The following is a 20,456-nucleotide window of genomic DNA, read 5'->3' as shown; positions in this document are numbered from 1 at the left end:
AACCTACGACTCCCGAGGATTTGCGATTTCGTACCCACTTGTTTCACCACTGGTGCCAAGACGGAGGGCCTGTCCTGTACACGTCTCCGTCCTCGACTTCATTTCACTCCCCATCAAAAAATCTATAAAAACCTCAGACCCTTTTTCGTCTGTCTCACACAGTGTGAACATGACGTCCCTTCAGTCGCATCTTCCCGTCAAATTGATTCGTGCCTTGTATGAGATCAGTCGAGAAAAAGATCCACAAACACGAGCTCGTGTCTTAGAAGCTAGTCTCAAAGAAGTCTTACGATGGTTCACGGTGACGGCACGTCAATTACTCCAAGGAATCATTCAGATTCCTCATCAAACCAAACGCTTTTTCGATCGAAACAAAGTCGCTTTAGTCCAACTGGCCGATCGCCGCATCGACACTCAAACCAAAAAACAAATCATTTTGAAACCTGGAGGGAGCGGTACTCTTGGAGGGGTCATCATTCGCTCACTCTTAAGATGGGATCCTAATGCCCCCAAAGTTATCCCCAAGACAAAAGTCCAACGAAGCCCCAAGAAGAAAAAGAAAAAGACCAGGTCCCCAAAGAGAAGAACTTCTCCAGTGGCGGGACCCTCCTCTTGCCAGACACCACCCCGGAAAAAGAAAAGAAGCCCCAAGAAAAAGAAAAGTCCACAGAAGAAAACTAGTCGCAAGAGAGGCACTTCGGCCAGGACGCAACCTTACACTCGCAAACCACGACCTGCCACGGTGGTGACTACGTCCCCGGCATCCTCACGTTTGTCCACTTCTCCGTTGATGACACCAGGAACTGAAGAGTACTTGGAGACGTTGATCACACCAAGAACATCTCCGTTGATGACCCCCAAAAGAACTTCCCCAGTGGCAGGACCCTCCAATTTAGTGGCAGTGGCTGCTGCTCACAAAGTACCTTCTCCCAAAATCAAAGTCCATGAAAGATCGGGCATGTTACAAAGTTTACTGGATTTGTCCAAGCAAGAACTGGCTCGATTTAGTCCGTTACGTACCCCTGCACGACGTGTCATGCCTGTCCTCAAACTAATACGCCGTAAAGACAATCAGTGGCGACGCGTTCCAGTATAAAAAAGGCCTGTGACCAAGTAGGGTATCAGTGTTTTTTGGTGCTCCTAAAGACTCAAAGATGTCACCCTCCAAAAAACCCCAAGGAAAGAAAAGGAAAGGACTGCCACCACGTTTAGCCAAACATGGGGACCTGTTATCTGTCCTGTCCAAAGCTTCTCCACCTCTACGAAAAAAACTCATTCAAACGGCCTCCAAAGAGGTCATCGATACCGTGTGCGAATGTTGTTTGAACGTTTTGAAAGGCACGATCCCTTTGTCCAAACACCAGAAACAATGCTTAGGCAAACATCGTCACGTTCTTCGGAAAATGGTTCAAAAGAAAATTCCCATTCGTCAAAAAAAGAAGATGTTGGTCCAACGTGGAGGCATTTTACCTCTCTTGTTAGGCCCCATACTGAAAGGAGTCTTGGGAACCATGTTGGGAGGACTGGTGGGAGCAAGATAAAAAGGCCTTCGGAAGTCCCAAGATCTCAGAATCGACCCCTGACAACCCCATGGAAGGACGAAAACTAGCTTTAGTGCCTTACAAACGATGGATGGAATACCATCGGTGGCAAGAACAACGCACCCCGCATTTACCTCCCAATCCCAATTTGAGCGAGATGTCCCAGTTACAACACGAATTGCAGTCCTTGATGGATCGCCAAGATTTGTCCGAAACAGAAAAATCGCAAAAGTACGGTCAACTCTTGCAACGATTGCAACTCTTTCACCAGAAAGGTTTAGACGAAACAGCTCTACCCACTTTGAAAGATTTTAAGACCTTGATGAAAAGTCCAGCACCATCACCAGTACCAGTACCAGTACCAGTACCAGTGGTCAAGACAGAAAAAGGAAAAGAAGAAGAAGAAGAAAAAGTACGCAAGTTAACAACACCACCTACCTCCAGAATTGGATGGATTAAAAAGATGATGACCACCCCTTCTTCATCACAAGAGAAAAAGAAAGTGAAGACAGAAGTGAAGACAGAAGTGAAACAAGAACCGATATCCCCCGTATCCTCCTCTTCAACACCTATTGCCGGTCGCACACGCAAAGCATTGCAATCCAAGAAAATACCCCAAGAGAAAAAGAGTAGCATCTTCCAAGAGTGGGTGCCTTATTAACACACAAACACAAAATATGGAAAAAGTCTTAGCCAGCATTTACTACGATCCCTCGCATCCTGCAGGTTACGCAGGAGTTCAAAAATTGTATCGTGCTGCCAAAACTCGACTGAAAAGTCTCCGTTTACCTCAAGTGCAACGATGGTTACAAGAACAAGCTACCTACACTTTACACAAACCCATTCGACGCAAGTTTGCCAGAAGTCGCACCCGAGTGGAAGTCATCGATCATCAATGGCAAGCCGATTTAGCCGATGTCTCTCATTTGGCCAGCTACAATCGTGGCTACAAATATTTGTTTTGTGTCATCGACGTCTTTTCCAAATTTGCCTGGGTCGTGCCCTTGACTTCCAAATCGAGCAGCGAGTTAGTGCGAGCCCTACAACGGGTGTTGAAACAAAGCGGTCGTCACCCTCTTCGATGGCAAACGGACAAAGGCACCGAATTTCTGAACCAAGCTTTCCAAAAAGAATTAAAGAAACGTGACATTCATTTTTTTACCACCGAGAATCCCGAAACCAAAGCCAGCATCGTGGAACGTTTTCAACGCACTTTGAAAGAACGCATGTGGAAATATTTTACGCATCACCACACTCTGAAGTACTTCGACATCTTACCCCACCTGGTGCAAGCGTACAACCAATCATACCATCGAAGCATCGGACGTGCCCCGCAAGACGTGACTCCCGACAACGAAGTGCTAGTGTTTGAGCGTCTGTTTGGTACGTCCCCGACGAGGGCTGTCCCCAAGAAAAGTGGAGAGTTGACCGTAGGAGATTGGGTGCGCATTGGCAAAACCAAACGCACTTTCGACAAAGGTTACTTACCTAACTGGACGACCGAATTGTTTCGTGTCACTGGACGAGTGCATGGCCGTCATCCTACCGTCTATAAATTGGAAGACATGAACGGAGAAGTGCTCAAAGGAACGTTTTATTTGCCCGAGTTACAACGTGTCACCAAAAAAGAAGACGACGTGTACGACATCGAAAGCATTCTCGAACGCAGAACCCGTAAAGTGGGCAAACGACGTGTCAAAGAAGTCAAAGTACGTTGGAAAGGATATCCACCCAGTTTCGATTCTTGGATCGACGCTTCGCAAGTCATCGACTATAAAAAGAAGTGACCATCATGCCCTTTCACACAACAGACGCAGCTACGTCGACCACTCCTTCTTCACCTAGTTCTTCTGTGCAAGATTTACAAAAACAACCCTTGTGGGTGTGGTGTGGAGAACGTGTGCCTAAAACGCAAATCGTCTTTTTCTGCCAAATCTTCGTGGTGTATTGTGTCATCGGGGCAGCCATTGCCAATTTGAGTTTGCAACAAGGAGACAAACAATTGTGGACCATTTTATTGAGCAGTTGCACCGGTTACCTGCTTCCCAATCCCTCCCTGAAATTCTCCTCGAACGGGAACGTTGTGTCCAGTGCCAGTGCCAGTCACCACTCCAACCACAACCAGAACCCCATTCTAGACGGAGACACGCCTCTGACGTCCAGTAATATCCCCTCGGACAGCCACAGAACTCTGGAATTATGAGTCACGAAAACCAATTTTACTTAACCTTACCCAGTGACAGTTCCATGGAGGTGTTTCCCCACAACACGTTGTGCTGTTACACGGCTAAATTACCTCAGGCCATCCAGTTAGATCACGAAGCCCATTGGGAAGTGGCTTTAGTAGAAATGATTCACCCGACCCAAGTCCTCAATGTCCTTCCCAATCAAAATAAATTTGATGTGGAAGTTCATGACGAGCAAATGCAACAGTGGATGGATACCCATAGCAAATATGACAAGAAAACCCGTACACCAAATCTAAAGTGGACCACCTATCACTTGTTCATTCCCCCAGGCTATTATTTTAGTGGTCAACATTTGGTCAACACCATAGCCACCAGGTTTAATGGTGTGTTTCTGAAAGCTTTGGAAAGTGTCAAAAAAAGTGTCACCCTGGAGTACCACAAAACAGCTCGTCGCTTCCTGATAAAATTTCCTGAGGGGCCCAAAATCATGTCTTTCTTATTTTGTCCTGAATTGTTTGACATGTTGGGCGGTGACATGGAGCTGAGGAAGAAAGTAGAACAAAAAACACAACCCGAATTACCAGTCATTTACGACAACGATTCTTTTGCCAAGTATTTTCTTACCCCGGTAGAACTGAACCAAGGACTGAATTTGATGTTCGTGTACTCTGATGTGGTGGAATACAAGGTGGTGGGACACACCTCCGTGCCGTTACTGCGTGTCATTCCTTTCAAAGTGGATTCTGCCGCAAACGCTGACGAGGAAGGTGGAAACACTTACCACGTCCACAGCGAATTTGTCCATCCTCACTATTTGCCTGTCAGCAAGTCGTATTTGGACACGGTCAACATTACTATAAAAGGAGATTTGGGACAAAATATTCCATTCACCAAAGGAAAAGTCACGGTGAAACTCCATTTTCGAAAACGGTTTTCTCACGACTCGTAAGTAAGTCATGTATCCAGTGTACCGAGGGGTTGCTCGACAGCGAGGACACGGTTTAGGAGACATGTTAAAATCGGCCTTTCGTTCGGTGGCTCCGGTGTTGAAACCGATGGTGACACGCGGATTGCACGCCTTGAAAGATGCGGCACTGACACAAGGCAAAGAATTTCTCCAAAATGTTATCATCGACAAACAAAACCCTAAAGAAGCCTTCATGAGGGCTGGCAAAAATGTCTTGCTGCAAACGGGCAAAGACATTTTGAGCCGACGAGACACACCTATAAATGCCCTGCACGCTACCGAGTCAGGCATTCAGCAAGGACAAGGCAGAAAGAGACGACGAAGAAAACACCCTTTCACCAGACTTCAAGCGAGAAAGGCCAAGAAAAGAAGAACCGTTCGAGACTTAGACGTTTTCGATTATTGAGAAAGAACAGAACAAAAAATGATGCACCGAGAGTCATGCGCCTGTTCCAAGACGGAACTGGATCTGTTTGCCATGCCCCCCACCATGATGACGATGCAAGAATCCCAGTGGGTGGAATTTCACCCCGTCTCCTCATTGACAGCCTCAGCTCCCATCGAGTTTGAAATCAAAGGACAGCCCGAAGATTACATCGATCTGAATAGCAGTTACTTGTACTTGAAAGTCAAAGTTGTCGATGAGGACAATTCGACCCTAGATGGCGATGAGGTAATAGCTCCCGTCAACAATTTCATGCATTCCTTGTTTAGCGGAGTGGACTTGTACTTGAACAACAAACTGGTCAGCAGCAGCATGGATACTTACCCTTATCGAGCGTACCTGGAAAATCTCTTGACGTACGGAATAGATGCCAAGAACACTCATCTCAATGCCTGTGTGCTATGGGAAGCTGACGAAGCAGGCCAGTTTGAAAGATTCGAAACTGATGCAAGCAAAACACCAAACAATGACGGATTTGTAGAACGAAGAGACAAAATCAAAAACGGACAAAGTTTAGAACTGATGGATCGTTTACATCTGGACATGTGGTTGCAAGAGAAATATTTGCTAAACGGGGTGAATGTTCGCCTGAGACTGAATCGTAGCAGTGCCGCTTTCCATTTGATAGGTACTACTGTTTGCAAAACTGTCATCGAGGAAGCCAGGCTCTACGTACGCCGTGTGGAAGTGTTACCTAAAGTGGGAAACGACATCAGTCAGACGTTGAGCAGAACGACCGCCAAGTATCCCATACGACGCGTGGAAGTGAAAACCTTCACCATTCCCAAGGGACAGCGATCCATGATCGAAGATCATCTGTTCCAAGGACAGCTACCCAAACGTTTAATCGTTGGTATCGTCGAGAATACAGCCTTCAACGGAGCTGTCGAAAAAAATCCTTTCTACTTTCAACACTTTGGCGTGTCCAAGATCGAAGTCAGTCGCGATGGCAAGACCTTGTGTACCCGACCTTTCGAACCTGACTTTGAGAAGAAGAATTACTTGAGATCGTTCTTGTCCCTGTACGAAGCCACCGGCCAGTTAGGAACCAACACCAGTCACGGCATTACGTACGAGGATTACGCAGGAGGTTATGCTTTGTGGGCTTTCGATTTCACTCCAGACCAAGGCAGCGACGAGGGACATTTCCACCCTATAAAATCCGGCCAAATTCGTGTGGAAATTCAGTTTGCAAACCGAGACCCTGATGTAACGGTGAACGTCATCCTGTATGCCGAATTTGATAATACCATAGAAATCAATAGTTTGAGAGAAGTCATTCTAGATTACTAGAAGCCATGGAAGACTGTTATCCCTCTTTACCTAGTGGAGAAACTTTGGACATGGAATGTAAGGAGACCGTGGAAAAAGAAGAAGAAGTGATCATGATGAAGTCCCGATGGCCAGAACAAGAAGCGCATTTAGTCTCCTGTTTTGCCAAACACTTGGTCGATAAAATGACGGAATTGATCAAGAAAAATTGTTATGGATGTCAAAACGATCATCCCAGTCAAATTCAACACGATAAATGCCTGATGTTGAGTCAAGAAGAAAAATTGGACGAGTATCTGGACGAAGCTTGGAGTCTCATCTCGAACAAGGAAGTGTTGCACCAGTGGTATAAAGACTTGCGTGAACATTCTTGTCCACCATTAACCACTCAAGAGATCCATCGTATCGAAGCTCTCCTGAATCAGAGTGAGGAAACAGAACGAATAACCGTTTATTCGTCAGACATTTTCAAGCAAAAAGTCAGGATCGAATTGACGACTTATTATTACCTGTGAAGAAGAAAACAACACAAATGGATACCTGGGAACTTTATTACCTTTTGAACCACAGTTCGTATACGGCTTCTTGGAATCCTGTCGTCTGTGCTAAAGATGAACTCCCTCATCGCAAACCTAAAGACCATCAAGCTTACGTGATCAACACGGACGACAGTCATCTCCCAGGAACCCACTGGGTAGCCGTCTACTTTCCTCAAGAAGGATGTGTGGAATATTTCGATTCGTACGGATTGCCCCCTTTGGAAGACGATATCATTGACTTTATGAGAAGAAATGCTCAAACCACCCGATTCAATAATGTGAAATTACAAGGCACAGATTCCTTGGTGTGTGGACAATATTGTGTGTATTTTCTGCATCATCGCAGCCTGGGCTATTCCTTAGAACATTTAGTGACTCATTTTGATCCTCGTTCTTCTGCTAGAAATGATGTGAAAGTAGATCGATGGTTTTGTGACCATTATGCTTATCTTTTGTCTCAAGCTAGGAAACGTAGTGTCCATCAATGGCCTAATGATTTCCAACAGTGGAAATCACAATTTCATTCACAACGTTGTCAGCCCTGTTTAAAGTAGATTGTCCATTGAGAAAAAATGTTTGTGATTTGAAAAAAATTGTTTGATGTTATAGTGTTGGATTATTGTTAAAAATGTTAAAAATGTTGTTGTTTAGTGTTAAGTGATTTTTGAATAAAAAATGTTGTGTTTAGAAAAAAATGCCTTTGTCTTTTGTTTAGCTATAAGAATGTTGGATTGATGCTCTTTCATTTCTTACTATCCCTCTCATGAACGTTGCGGCTTGAAAACCGTGTGGGATGTTTTCCTTCACGTCCGCGCTTTGACTTTAAGAACCGGGGTTGTTTCCAGTCTAACCATCCATTGTTGACTCATCCTCCTACGAAGATGTGCTCCAAACTAGCTAAGCTCAACGAAGCCTACGTGAATTTGCATAGGGTCAGACACAGTCTGATACCGAAGCCAGAAGAAATAGAGAATGTGAGAATGTTAAAAATCACTGAAGACCTGATAGAAGAGCTCTTCAGAGAAGAAATGAACAGGGAGAAAGAAGAATAGACAGAGAAGTACAGACTTCAGAGACAGCAGCAACAGCAGCAACAACAGCAACAGCAGCAGCAACAACCTGAAGCTGACAGAGGCTTTGTCGATTGTCGTATCGACACCAAAGAGTTCTTCTTCTCTTTCCGAAGAAGCAGACCTATCGCCAGAAAGTCAATCCTCAGAGGACATCGCATTCTTAGAAACTAAAAAAAGAATGCCATAGCAAACAAAAAAAACAGCCCTTTTCAGGGCTACCCAATACTCTAGAAAAGAAATAACGATCAATTTGCCAATGTGTGTAGGTAGAGTAGTGTGAAAATAAACACTAACTCTTTTTAAAAAATGTGAGGGTATGTGTTTGTGTGTTTGTGTTTGTAAGTGATCAAGTAAGTTGGTATGGATAGTAGATTAAAATGATGTCTTTTTTGGTGTTTGAGGTGTGTATTTGGGGTTAAATTGGATTGCTTTGCGTATGTAAATAGTCTATTGAAGTGATTTATGAAAAAATTTTAAAATAGTGATGGGTAGCATAAAAAGTGAGTGAGTGTTTCTTTTAGGTCCGCGCGTTGTTGTTGTTTTTGGTCATGATCTAGGTAAGATCAATTTTATGTTTTTAGGGGATGTTTTCCTTCACGTCCGCGCTTTCACTATAAATTGAAACTCGCTGGGCAGTCTAGCTACCCTTGTTGATTGATCAACACAAGAATGAATAGTATCAGAATAAGCAAACTTCTTGAACTCCAGATACATCTGGAATATGTAAGGCGCCTGGTCAATGAACTGGCTGCGGAGGCTATAATAGAAGAAGAAAGAATAAAGAAGGAAGAGGAGGAGAGAAGACAGAGGGAAGAGGAGGAAAAGAAAAGAGAAGAGAGGATGTCGTTCAATATTCCCGAGACAGAGGATTGGGGTGATGAAGCGAATCATCCTCCCTCTTCGCTCCCCAGAAGAAAGGTGAAAGGAGACTGGGGAAGAAGATGCGTGTGTGGCGCCAGGCCAGGAAGGTGTAATCATTAGATAGTTGCATCTGGAGTTCAAAAAAACAGCCCTTTTCAGGGCTATCCAATACTCTAGAAAAGAAATAACTATTAATTTGCCAATGTGTGTAGGTAGAGTAGTGTGAAAATAAACACTAACTCTTTTTTAAGATCGTGTGAGGGTATGTGTTGGTGTGTTTGTGTTTGTAAGAGTAAAGGTATGTTTGTGCGAATAGTAGATTATGGGTTTCTTTATTGTTTCTTAGCAAATGTGGAGAGTATAGTTTGGGTTATATTATATGAAATGAAAAAGTAGGGGTATGTTTTCCTTCACGTCCGCGCGTTGTTTGGTCACGATCTAGGTAAGATCCATTTTATGTTTTTAGGGGGATGTTTTCCTTCACGTCCGCGCTTTCACTATAAGAACCCACAGTGTTCGTTGTTCAAACCATTCTGCAAAGAATAAAAAGAAGATGGCGTCAAACCAAATGGACAAAATACAAACCTTGCAAGACGTTTTAGACAACTTAGGAATAATGGAACAGATGCTAATAAGACTCGTTGAAGACCATTATTCCTATAGTCCCCATCGTGTAAAGATGGAAATTAATAACTTAAGAAAAGCAAAGGACAAGATTAGTGGTGTCATGAAAGAGATAAAGGAGGAGAAGGAGGATGAAGAGGAAAGAATAAGAATACGCAAATGGAACGAAAAAATTGAAAAAGAAGAAGAAAATGAAAAGAGGAAGAAAGAAGAGGAAGAAGAGAAGAAGAAAGAAGAGGAGGAGAAGAAAAAAAGAAAGGGAAGAAGAGTGTAGGAGATAAAATAAGAACTTGGTGGAGGAAAAGAAGAAATTAGAAGCAGAAGAGGAAGAAGAAGAAGAAGAAGAAGAAGAAGAAAACCCAAAGGCCCTTTTCAGGGCCAGCCATATTTCTCGAAAAGAGATAGCCTTTCCATTGCCTACCCCTTTTTTATTTTTTATTTTTTTTAAAAAAAAAAATCCCATGTTAATTTCCTTTGTCGCTATATGTTCCCACGATTTTTCTCCATGTTCAAATCCCCTTGTCGCTCAACAGCCCCACGATTTTTCTCCATGTTAATTTCCCTTGTCGCTATATGTTCCCACGATTTTTCTCCATGTTAAATTTCCCTTGTCGCTATATGTTCCCACGATTTTTCTCCATGTTAAATTTCCATTGTCGCTATATGTTCCCAAGGGGTCCTGTAATGCTAATTCCCATTGTCGTTATAATATCCCCCTTCACTACTGCCAAGCCTGGCAGCTGTTAGTACCATATTTTAAAAATAAGTCTTTGGTAGGACTCGGCCGCGGATCTAACCCACGACCTCCCGCAACCGAGGCGGACGCTCTAACCACTAGGCCATCGGAGCGGTCCCCATTTTGGAAGTAAAATGTCCGTATTCGTGAAGGGATTGAAGAATTTAATCGTTCTCTGTGCCATATTAACTTAAATTTACATACGCATTTCCCTCGGGAGGAGAATTATTCCTTGACGAAAACTATGACTATCTTTCTCAAATTCAAGGTTAATTTTTTGCAACAGTGTAAAGTGATGTATTTTGTGTGTAAAGCCAATAACCTTCAAGTCATGACATCAAGTACATTGTCATTTATAGGAATGAAAAAACATTCATAACTGAAATGGTCAAAATGTTTAAAAGTTGTTTTGAATCGCATTTCAAATCGGAGCTTTTTGAGAAATAGTTTTAAAATGAATGATCATTATTGCACAGTAAATATATTGTGAAATCCAAAATAAAGAACTAAAGAATTAATGTTCTAATTATTTTTATTTTCCGGCATATCCTTTCTAAAACCATGATTGCAGGCAAATACTATAATATTTACATACGTTTAATAAAGAGCATGTATACGTGTTTTGAAACAATACCAGTTCAAAAATTACCCAACATAAAGCAAATGAAAGTTATTTATGATGGCAATTTCAACTCCGTACTAGTTATGGAAGATCATTCTTTGAATATGTACTGTTTTACTACTACCTTTCTTTCATTTAATACTACCAGGCACACAGCAACACATACTCTGCATAAATTAAGAAATATTAACCTCAGAATTTAATCTAGGAATAGTTTTCTTCGCTTATCGATCGAAAATAATAATTACATCGGTAATCCGATTGTTGGACAGGCAGTATTGGTGCCACCTAGGTAGTAACGACAACTCACAACTAGCTCTCATTTACTCTCATTAGACCAAAATGGTTTCATGAAATGTAAATAAATCAAGTTATTTATAATTCATAACAAATGTATCATACTAAAACAGGTACATGTGCTTACATGTGAGGACGACAACAAGCATCATTCTTAAATATAAATACCACTGAGTCTGTATATTTAATTCATACAGTATAAATGAATACAGTAATGAACATGTAATTTTTATATATTTTTTTTACAATTTAATCGTCATATATTTAACTTATTCATAATATAAACAGTGTAATAATCAACCTACCTGGCTCGCTAAGTGCGATAGTAAACAAAAATTTAACCGCCACCGATTAAAATCCAAAAATAAGTATTGCTTCTATTTTGCTAATAAGGAATTACTGGCGTATGGAAATGTGACCTATTTTTGGACCCAATGTAAACATTTTTAGCACGTTTAGATAAATGCGGCTTCTATCGTTAGTTTAAATTTTCTGTTTAAATATATACGGAGAATAAGTCATAACCCTGACGACCACATTTTCAACGAATTAAGTTGGTTTGAACAAACATTACTGAGGATTACGCAAAAATTAATTCTGAGAAATTGTTCTGAATTTGAACAGGTAGTTTCAGAGAAGATTTTTAAAGTTTTGCATATAAGTTTATACAAGGAAAATGAGCCCCCTCACTGGCAGCCATGTCATTTTTTTTTTGGACGAATCTACCCGGTTTGAACAAATGCCATAGATGGTCAGTCGAACATCATTTCTATTTCTACAAAATTATTTATAAATCTGACAATAGTTTCAGAGATTTTTAAAGTTTTTTTCTTTCCGTTTCCATGGCAACCAGAATTCATGATTTGCACAAATTTAAAAGAGGACAATACTTTTAGTGATTGCCTAAGCGGTTTGAGAAGAAATGTCTTTCGAAGCAAAACATTGACGACGACGGGCGACGAGTGATCAAAATAGCAAACCATTGAGCGCTTAGTGCTCAGGTGAGCTAAAAACGCCATCAGTATTTTATTGATACTCTGTTAAACCGAAAATATATATCATTATCTATAAGATAATGTATAAAAGAGGCATAACATGCATACTCATGGCAAGCTTTCTATTCATAAACTGAAAATGTGCACACAAAAAAATCACGTTTTCGGCACTCCTAGGTCCCCTCATGTTCCTGCCTGTGCGCGCTCTAAAGCATAGCTTTTATGTTTGTTTTTGTTTTTGTTTGATACTTTTTGCAGTAAATCTAAGCAAAATGCAAGATGTACTTCCCATTAATGATGGCTAGAACCAGAGTTCCATTGCTCTTTGTTCACTATACGATTTCATTCTTCAAGGAATATGTTATTCATTGGTCTTTTCTTCCGCATATATCAGATAAGATAAGAAGATAAAAATTCTTTATTTCTACAAAGTCCATACCTTTAAAATAAAATATAGATGTAAAAATAAACATTGTTAATATAAAAGAACATATATACCATACCTACAAGTATACAGATACATCTACAACTATTAACTGCGACATGCATTGTGAAGAATGAAATTAAATGACACAATTAAATAGTAATTTGTTCCATCTACTAATGATATGAGAATTTAAATAAATGTCATAGTTCCAAAGAGATTTCAATATACAGTTCTTACTATTAGATATTCTTATCATCATTGAGAATACATCCTTTCTCATTATTTCATCGAAACTGAATACATAATAATTTACAAACATGTTGGAGGCGCTTTTCTACCTAGTAAGACCTAATAGAAAACGAACACTATTATTATAACCAATAACTAGTTTACTTTTCATACATTCTCTAACGTTTGTCCACAGAGGAGCACAATACATGGTGCAGCAATAATATATATATATATATATATATATATATATATATATATATATATATATATATATATATATATATATATATATATATATACAGGGCCAGCGCTACCATATAGGCAAACTAGTCAGCCCCCTAGGGGGCTGATTTCAGGGGGCGCATTTTTAAAATTTTTTTTATTGTTTATAAATTTGGAAATTGATATTTTGCGGGGGTGGGGTGGGGCGCTAGAATCTAACCCTGCCTAGAGCGCCAGATAGTCTGGCCGGGTCTGGCACCGGCCCTATATATATATATATATATATATATATATATATATATATATATATATATATATATATATATATATATATATATATATGATGCAGGGGTTATCTGTACACAATATACACCTAACCTCTTTTAGATTTTACATGATATAGGCTTACGTTTACAAAAAATGTTCAATGTAATGCTGACAGAACGATGTTCTACAAATGTCACTTTCATTAATATTACAAAAAAATCCTCTGTCACACATAAAACAAGCTGTCTTCTTACAAAAATAAGATAGTAAAATGCTTATTACGGAATTCAGTCAATAGTAGTCTTAAGTCGCCTCCAAAATACTTCTCGATTTCTTTCATCATCCGGGTAATCAATGTAAGTATGGCTTCGAATAACTTCCATAACATCTAATGGAAGTAGATCATTGGGTACTTTAATGTACATTACCACAACGACAAGTTTCCTGTTTTTCTTCTCTGATTCTATTCTCGCCATATTTAGCTCGTATTTACACCAATAACTCCGCAAGAAGCTTTTAGACAATACAAAAATTGCCCGTCTACTTGATGAGATAGCCCGGATAATGTTCTCTGGGATCGAAACACCAGGTGTGAAATCCCGATCAGCGATACACAGCCTCAAACCGAACCTCTCTTCTACCTCAGGCAGGATTCCATTATATACGAACGGTTTATCCTCGTCGGCATACGATACAAAACTGTCATACTGGTAAAGTTCGCTGTAATCCTCACCCTGATGTCGAATGCCCAAGGAGTTCCTTGCGCTGTAATAGAGATACCGTATATGCCACTTGTACCGGTAAATAATTCCGCCAAATATGACGGCAAAGGTGAGGACAATGAACGCTATACATCCGGCTATCAGTCCAGCTTTTGAAGTGCATTCCTTTTCCAGGGATCTCAGTTTCCGTTTTGTGTTTTGTTTCGTTTTTTGCCCACATACATTATCGTATGTAAGAATAACTTTGGTATCCATCATCCAGTTTAGAAATCTGATATTTTCACATGCACAAGAAATTGGATTTCCCTTTAAGTCGATCGTAACGTTTTGGTTTTTTACAATTCCATCTATGTGATCTGTAAACTTATCAGGCAGAGTCTCAATTTTGTTGAAAGACATATCTATTTTTGTCAAATTTGTCATTTTCCGTACGTCTATTTCCCATTTGCTGAGCATGTTGTAAGAAATTATAAGTTCTTCTAACGATACCATGTGTTGGAATATCGTTTGTGGTAGCTTGCAGATTTTATTAGAAGAAATGTTCAGATATCGTAACGATTTTAATGAGCTGAAGATAATACCATCGGAGTCCTGACCAAGTATGGATCCAAGTAAGTTTCCCTGAATGTTTAGTCTTTTCAGTCCATCAAAATGTGAAAAGAAGACGCGAGTCACATTGTCACAATAGTTATGAGCCAATGATAGATTCTGCAGCTGATTCAGACCAGTTATTGGACCAATCCAACTGTGCAAACCATTATAAGAGAGGTCGATATGTTTGAGACAATTATTGGGGGACACGTGAATTTCAGGAATTGGGAAATTCCACCCCATATGTTTGCATATGATTATTTTAAGGTTAGGAGGAAAAGCTACCTCGGGCACAAATTGCATGAACAGACCTTTCCATATATTATGATTGGTCGCCCGTTTCGTCAGCTTGATTTCTTCCGGAAGAAATTCATATGGATCCTGTTCAGAAAAAGCTGAATGTTGATCAGAGATATCTAATAGTTCCAAATGTTTAAGTGTTTGGTTATTGTCAAAAAATTCGGCCAGGTAGGAGCCGGTTACAAGCCTGTTATCTCTAAGATTTACTGCCTGTATTGTGTCTGGAAGGGCTGATAGTACCCCATATTCGAATACATCCAATTTGTTGCCCTCCAAATGGAGTTCTCGAACTTGTAAATTTGATAAGAATGTGGCGTGTTCTTTCTTAAGCATAATAGAATGACCTTGAATAATTGGATGTATATAATTAAGGTATAACTTTTTAAGTGATGTAGCATTACGCAACCCTTGCAATCCTATAGCTGCCCTATCAAAAGTTAGGTTGTAGTTATAGGAAAGGTCGAGTTCCTCTATCTGAGAAAAAGGAGCGAATGCATCGGGTGAAATTGTCTGGATTCCACAATCTGATAGAATGACACGTTTTAAAAACGGCAGATTTTCGAAGTAATTGTCGTTAAGCGTTTCAATGGAACAGTAACTCCACTCTTCTTCCCCAGTCTGATCCAAGGTTATCAATTGTTTTAGTGTGCCAAACTCTGGTCCAAATGTACAAGATGGACACCCTTCTAGTGCCAAAAATTGCAATTGTCTAGTGTGATTGACGGCTTCTCCGATCGAGTCATAGCTGTTAAAATCGTTTTGGCTTAAATCCAAGATAATTAGTTGGGGTAAATGACGAAATGCTTTAGAAAATCCAGGGATGTTAGATATTTTATCTAGTCTCGTATGTTTCAGATTCAGGTAGCGGAGATTCTGCAATCCTTTAAAAGCGTCGGGCTCGATGGCTCTGATATTATTATCTGAAAGATCAAGAGCGACGAGGTCTGTCCATTCACTAAAAGTTCCATTGTCCAGTCTTTCAACACGATTTCTCGAAATGTCTAGACTACAATATGAAGTGTTTCCCTCTATTTCAGATATACTCGTTACGTTTGTACTTCTACAATTGTAGTTGATTTGTAACTCCAAAGGGCAGTTCTCTTTAACATATTTTGTTACATTTGTGCATGTTCTTCTCAAAGATCTGATATGAAATATTTCTGTTTCACAGATTATGGCATCATTTCTATCGATAAGACCCAAGAAAACTAACATCAGACTTGCATATATACCCGTCATCCTGTAAAGAGCATGAAAACACAAATATAGTTTATGATAAGATGTTAAATATGAAATCCCAGTAGTACGATTATATTATTATAGGAATCTACTATTTCACATCTAACTTTCATTTTTGCGTGTTCTAAATTTATAAGTATAAATTATTCCACAAATCAAATCAAACTATTTCGAGAAAGATCGGGGAATTTTTGCATTATCCATTGACTCTATGATGTGTTGGTGCATTGATAATTGACTCGCTGATGTGTTGATGCATTGATAATTGACTCTCTGATGTTTTAGTACATGGGTATTGCATTGTGCGTTGACTGGCTGATGTGTTAATAAATGGGTAGGAAATGCTTCGTCGCTGTAGACCTATACGAGGACTAATTTGAGTTCAACCACTAAGAACCAGACGTACATATTTCATTCGAAATTTTGAAGGAAAAGACATATATTTTGAATCGGTATAAAATAGTTCAGAAAGCAGCAGAAATCGCAGCCATTGATCAAATTGCTGTGGTGATAAAAGAAAATTACACCAGACAGAATCAAGCCTTCGATTCAAGGGAATGTCAAAGGTATATTGATGGATCTATGTCTCAGATAGATAAACCAAATTTACTGCCAGAATGCGGAAGTATTGAAATAGAATCACAGTAACTAAAGGAGTTGCCCAGTTACAAGCAATGGCGCCATTAAATTTTTACCTTAATTTATTTCAGCTGAGTTTCTTTCCCAAGAAAAAGTAATTTTTCAGTCTCGAGTCGTTGAATATTATTTATTCCATTTAAAGCAGCGAAAGCCAGTGTTGATCTTGTTTTTATCAATAAAACAAATGAACAGATGCTGGCCTATCTGTAGGAGATGAGATTAACGATGAGAAAGCAACTTAATAAGGGATGACATCTTTAGCGCCGCTATGATAAGAAATTAGGGCTGCAACGATTTCTCGGATAACCGTTGACGTTTCGATTAATACAAAACTAAAGAAACGGTTAACCGACATCCCCTCTCATTTCTTGCATCGTAACAAAAAGTGTATTGAGTAAGATAAACAGATTGATGTGCAAGTTGAAAATGGTAATTAAATGTCTCATTCCCAACCCTTTTTCGATCAACACATCCCCTCTGAAACAAACAAGCTTCAAACATGAATCGAAAGAGTGTAATAACTCTGCCCTGCTTGCAGCCCAATTCTGAACATGTACCCTAGTCTGCTATTCTAAAATACGCCATCTAATAATATTAACTGTATCTTCACTTATACGTTATGCAAATACATATACGAATACACACATTCGCAAAAACACGAACCGCGATTTCTTCAATTCATAGTTCAAGCATGTTATGGTTTTGCGTCTAAGTCATTTTACTGCTAGGAATATACAAATTTTAGAATTTGCGTTTGAATGATCCTGAAAATCGGTCTGATTGGTACTGAATGCTGCACAATTAGCAGAGAATATGACAGTATAATTAAATATAATGGAAGATATTTGGATTAGCATGTGTAACAGGTAAGTTTCGTTAGATTTTGGAATATGGAAGCTTTGATTTGGCATTAATCTTTGCCAGTTCACTATCTGTACAAAAGTGTTTTGTAGACTGAGATTAAACGGTTACTGTTCACATAACGTATTACGGGTAACCGGGTAAGGAATTAAGAACCAACCTACTGATTATAGAACGGAAATAATACGTATCAGTATCTCATGGAAACCTAGTAACTTACAGGTCTAGTTACGAATTATCATATTATTGAATAAAACTGAAGTCTACAATTGGTAACGTGTAAATAACAATATGCTAAACCTCAGACTGCACAACAGAAAACGATTACTCCTCGAGAAGACTATTGGGAACTTACCCATGAAAACGGAAAACGATTACTCCTCGAGAAGACTATTGGGAACTTACCCATGAAAACGGAAAACGATTACTCCTTGGGGAGACTTAGGAATTTATCAGTGAATGTGCTGTCCACATGTCGGCCCATCGTGAAAGTAACAATTAAATAACAATTACCTTTGCTTCAAATATAATTTTAACTGTATGCATGCCATGAGCATAATGAGTTGTTAGCCCATGATGTATATTAATAAAACAGCAAACATCAATGAAAATTTTAACAGGACACAAAGTAATTATATTAAATTGTTCTAAAGGCTAAATATATTTTAAGCACCTAGCATGGGTGTCAGCAGGAATATTTTCCAAGTGGGGAGCAAAGTCACTATTCTTTTTGGGGGGAGGGATCAAAGCTAAAATCAAAGGGACCAGGCTTATACAGCAGAATGTTTTTTTTTTAAAACATCGGGGTGGGAAAAGAGGGACAGTTGTTAGCTGACAGCTGAAACTGCATTTGAATGATGCAGATTACATACGAATACCACCATAACAACCAAACCGTTCAGGTATGGGATGACTGATGTGGGGTCATACAAACATAAAGATCTAAATCATAATAAAACTTCAGCGAGTATTTTCTAATCCCCTCGAAAACATAACTAGTTGCTATTACCAAAGCCAATTTTGTTTGGTAAAATTAACTAGGAATTTATTCCTACACTGAATACATCATCAGATATTGTCCATTATGTATACAAAATATAATTCCAAATCCAAATACTGAAGTTTGAAGCAATGGTCCTATTGAATGACTAATATTGATTAAGGTCAACCACGAGGTCAGAGGTTAAGTAATTTCTTTTCTTCAAGCTCTATTAATTTCTGCTGTATTCAGTTTGACTAAGAATGTTTAGATATGTCCATTTAAAATATTTGTTTATTCTGAATGTTATATACAAAGATAGGGGCCCCAAGTGGCCGAGTGGTCTAAAGCGCTCTCCGTCACGGATCATTGCCATCTCACCTCTGTCTTCGTGGGTTCGAGTCTCGGGCTCGGCAAATGTGGATATGTGAGAAAGCTTCCGGTTGCTTCGGTGGTTCTTTCCGGTGTTTTCCCTGGTTCTTCCTCCACTGTTAATACTGGCCGCCATGTATAGCCTATCATGTGCTGAAAAATGACGTTGAACCCTATAACAACAACAACAACAATATATGAAGATACTGGCTTAATTAATGAAAAAAGTCTGGTGCAAATCATATCTCTATTGTGTAACATGTACAGTAGTTATATATCTTTCGAAATGAAAAGTTTCAAAAGGCGCACCTACCTTTAAGTATGAAGAAAACCAAAACAACAATTCATATTATAAAAATATCCAAATATCAGATGAATATTTGTTTCTGTCTACTGTGCACTACCATTATGAGTGAATTAGAAACAATACCCCTCTATCCTCAGCTAGTATCATTCAGTGACTTAGATTTAGGGACCGGCCATTTTATGTTCGGGGGTGAGGTTAGGGTCTCTATCAAACCACCACGATATATATTCTCAAGATATTTGCGTGAGCAACTGATATAAAGAGTTCCTTCTTCTTTTTTTAAAATTAAAACTGATGAAGAAGCTTTTTAGGACCATACATTTGATTTAAAAATAATCCCAGTACCCCTCTCCCCAAAAATGAAATGATCGGTTCCTTATGAGTATATTGTGGAGGTATGTCTGTTCTAGTGTCACGATATTTATATATTTAGATTGGAAAGTGTTTTTTAGATCACATAGATTTAATCGTCGGAGCAGGAAGTTTAACTTTGTTATTGTTCTCGGTGTAACAATCAATTATTCACTGTCTTATGCATTTTAGTCATAGTTTCTAGAACTTCCAGGGCGTGACCCCTACGACCTTGAGGATTGGCTATAGTATTCGCACACCTTCCCGTTTGTACCCCACGACTATTTAAAAAACAAAAAACGCATCAAGGATGTAAAACAAATGCACATATCTTTGTCATTTCATTCAATGGGTTATACTTCTTAACTTGATTGTCGTGAAAGGGTCCCTACCACCGTCGACTTACTGGCGTTTCAAAGCAAACTGAATCTCCCGATAGTAGTTAAGTGGGATACCATAGCGTCAATGGGACTTACCATTAAAAACACCCCTGGGACCATATAGCGTCTATGGAAATTTAACATTAACCACCCTGGGACAATATAGCGTCTATGTAAATTTAACATGGACGAAAAACCCTGGGACAATATAGCGTCAAGGGGAATTGAACATGGGAATATGGGACTGTTGAGCGTCAAGGGGAAATGGAACAGGGTCGGGACCCTATTTTAATACGGTCCCGACCTGATGGGTCTATGGAAATGGAACAGGGGTAGGCAATTGAAAGTCGATCTCGTTTCGAGAGATTGGAGTGGCCCTGAAAAGGGCCTTTGGGTTTCTTCTTCTA

General features: G+C 39.5%; 1 protein-coding gene across 1 annotated transcript; it reads right to left on the bottom strand.

Annotated features, from left to right (window-relative positions):
- Nucleotides 1-10,761: 10,761 nt before the first annotated feature.
- Nucleotides 10,762-19,432, bottom strand: LOC149787577 (toll-like receptor 4). The gene is made up of 2 exons (XM_089973748.1): nt 19,325-19,432; nt 10,762-16,161 (listed from the first exon to the last, which is right to left on the bottom strand). Exon 2 carries the CDS (start codon nt 16,158-16,160, stop codon nt 13,596-13,598), a length of 2,565 nt encoding a protein of 854 aa, XP_089829874.1. The 5' UTR covers nt 16,161; nt 19,325-19,432; the 3' UTR covers nt 10,762-13,595.
- Between the last annotated feature and the right edge of the window lie 1,024 nt (nt 19,433-20,456).

The sequence above is a fragment of the Sinohyriopsis cumingii genome, chromosome 11 (assembly GCF_028554795.1).
Source record: "Sinohyriopsis cumingii isolate HCF-2022 chromosome 11, ASM2855479v2, whole genome shotgun sequence".
Classification (NCBI taxonomy): domain Eukaryota; kingdom Metazoa; phylum Mollusca; class Bivalvia; order Unionida; family Unionidae; genus Sinohyriopsis; species Sinohyriopsis cumingii.
The sequence above is the reverse complement of the archived record's forward strand: the minus strand, read 5'-3'. Positions and strand labels throughout refer to the sequence as shown.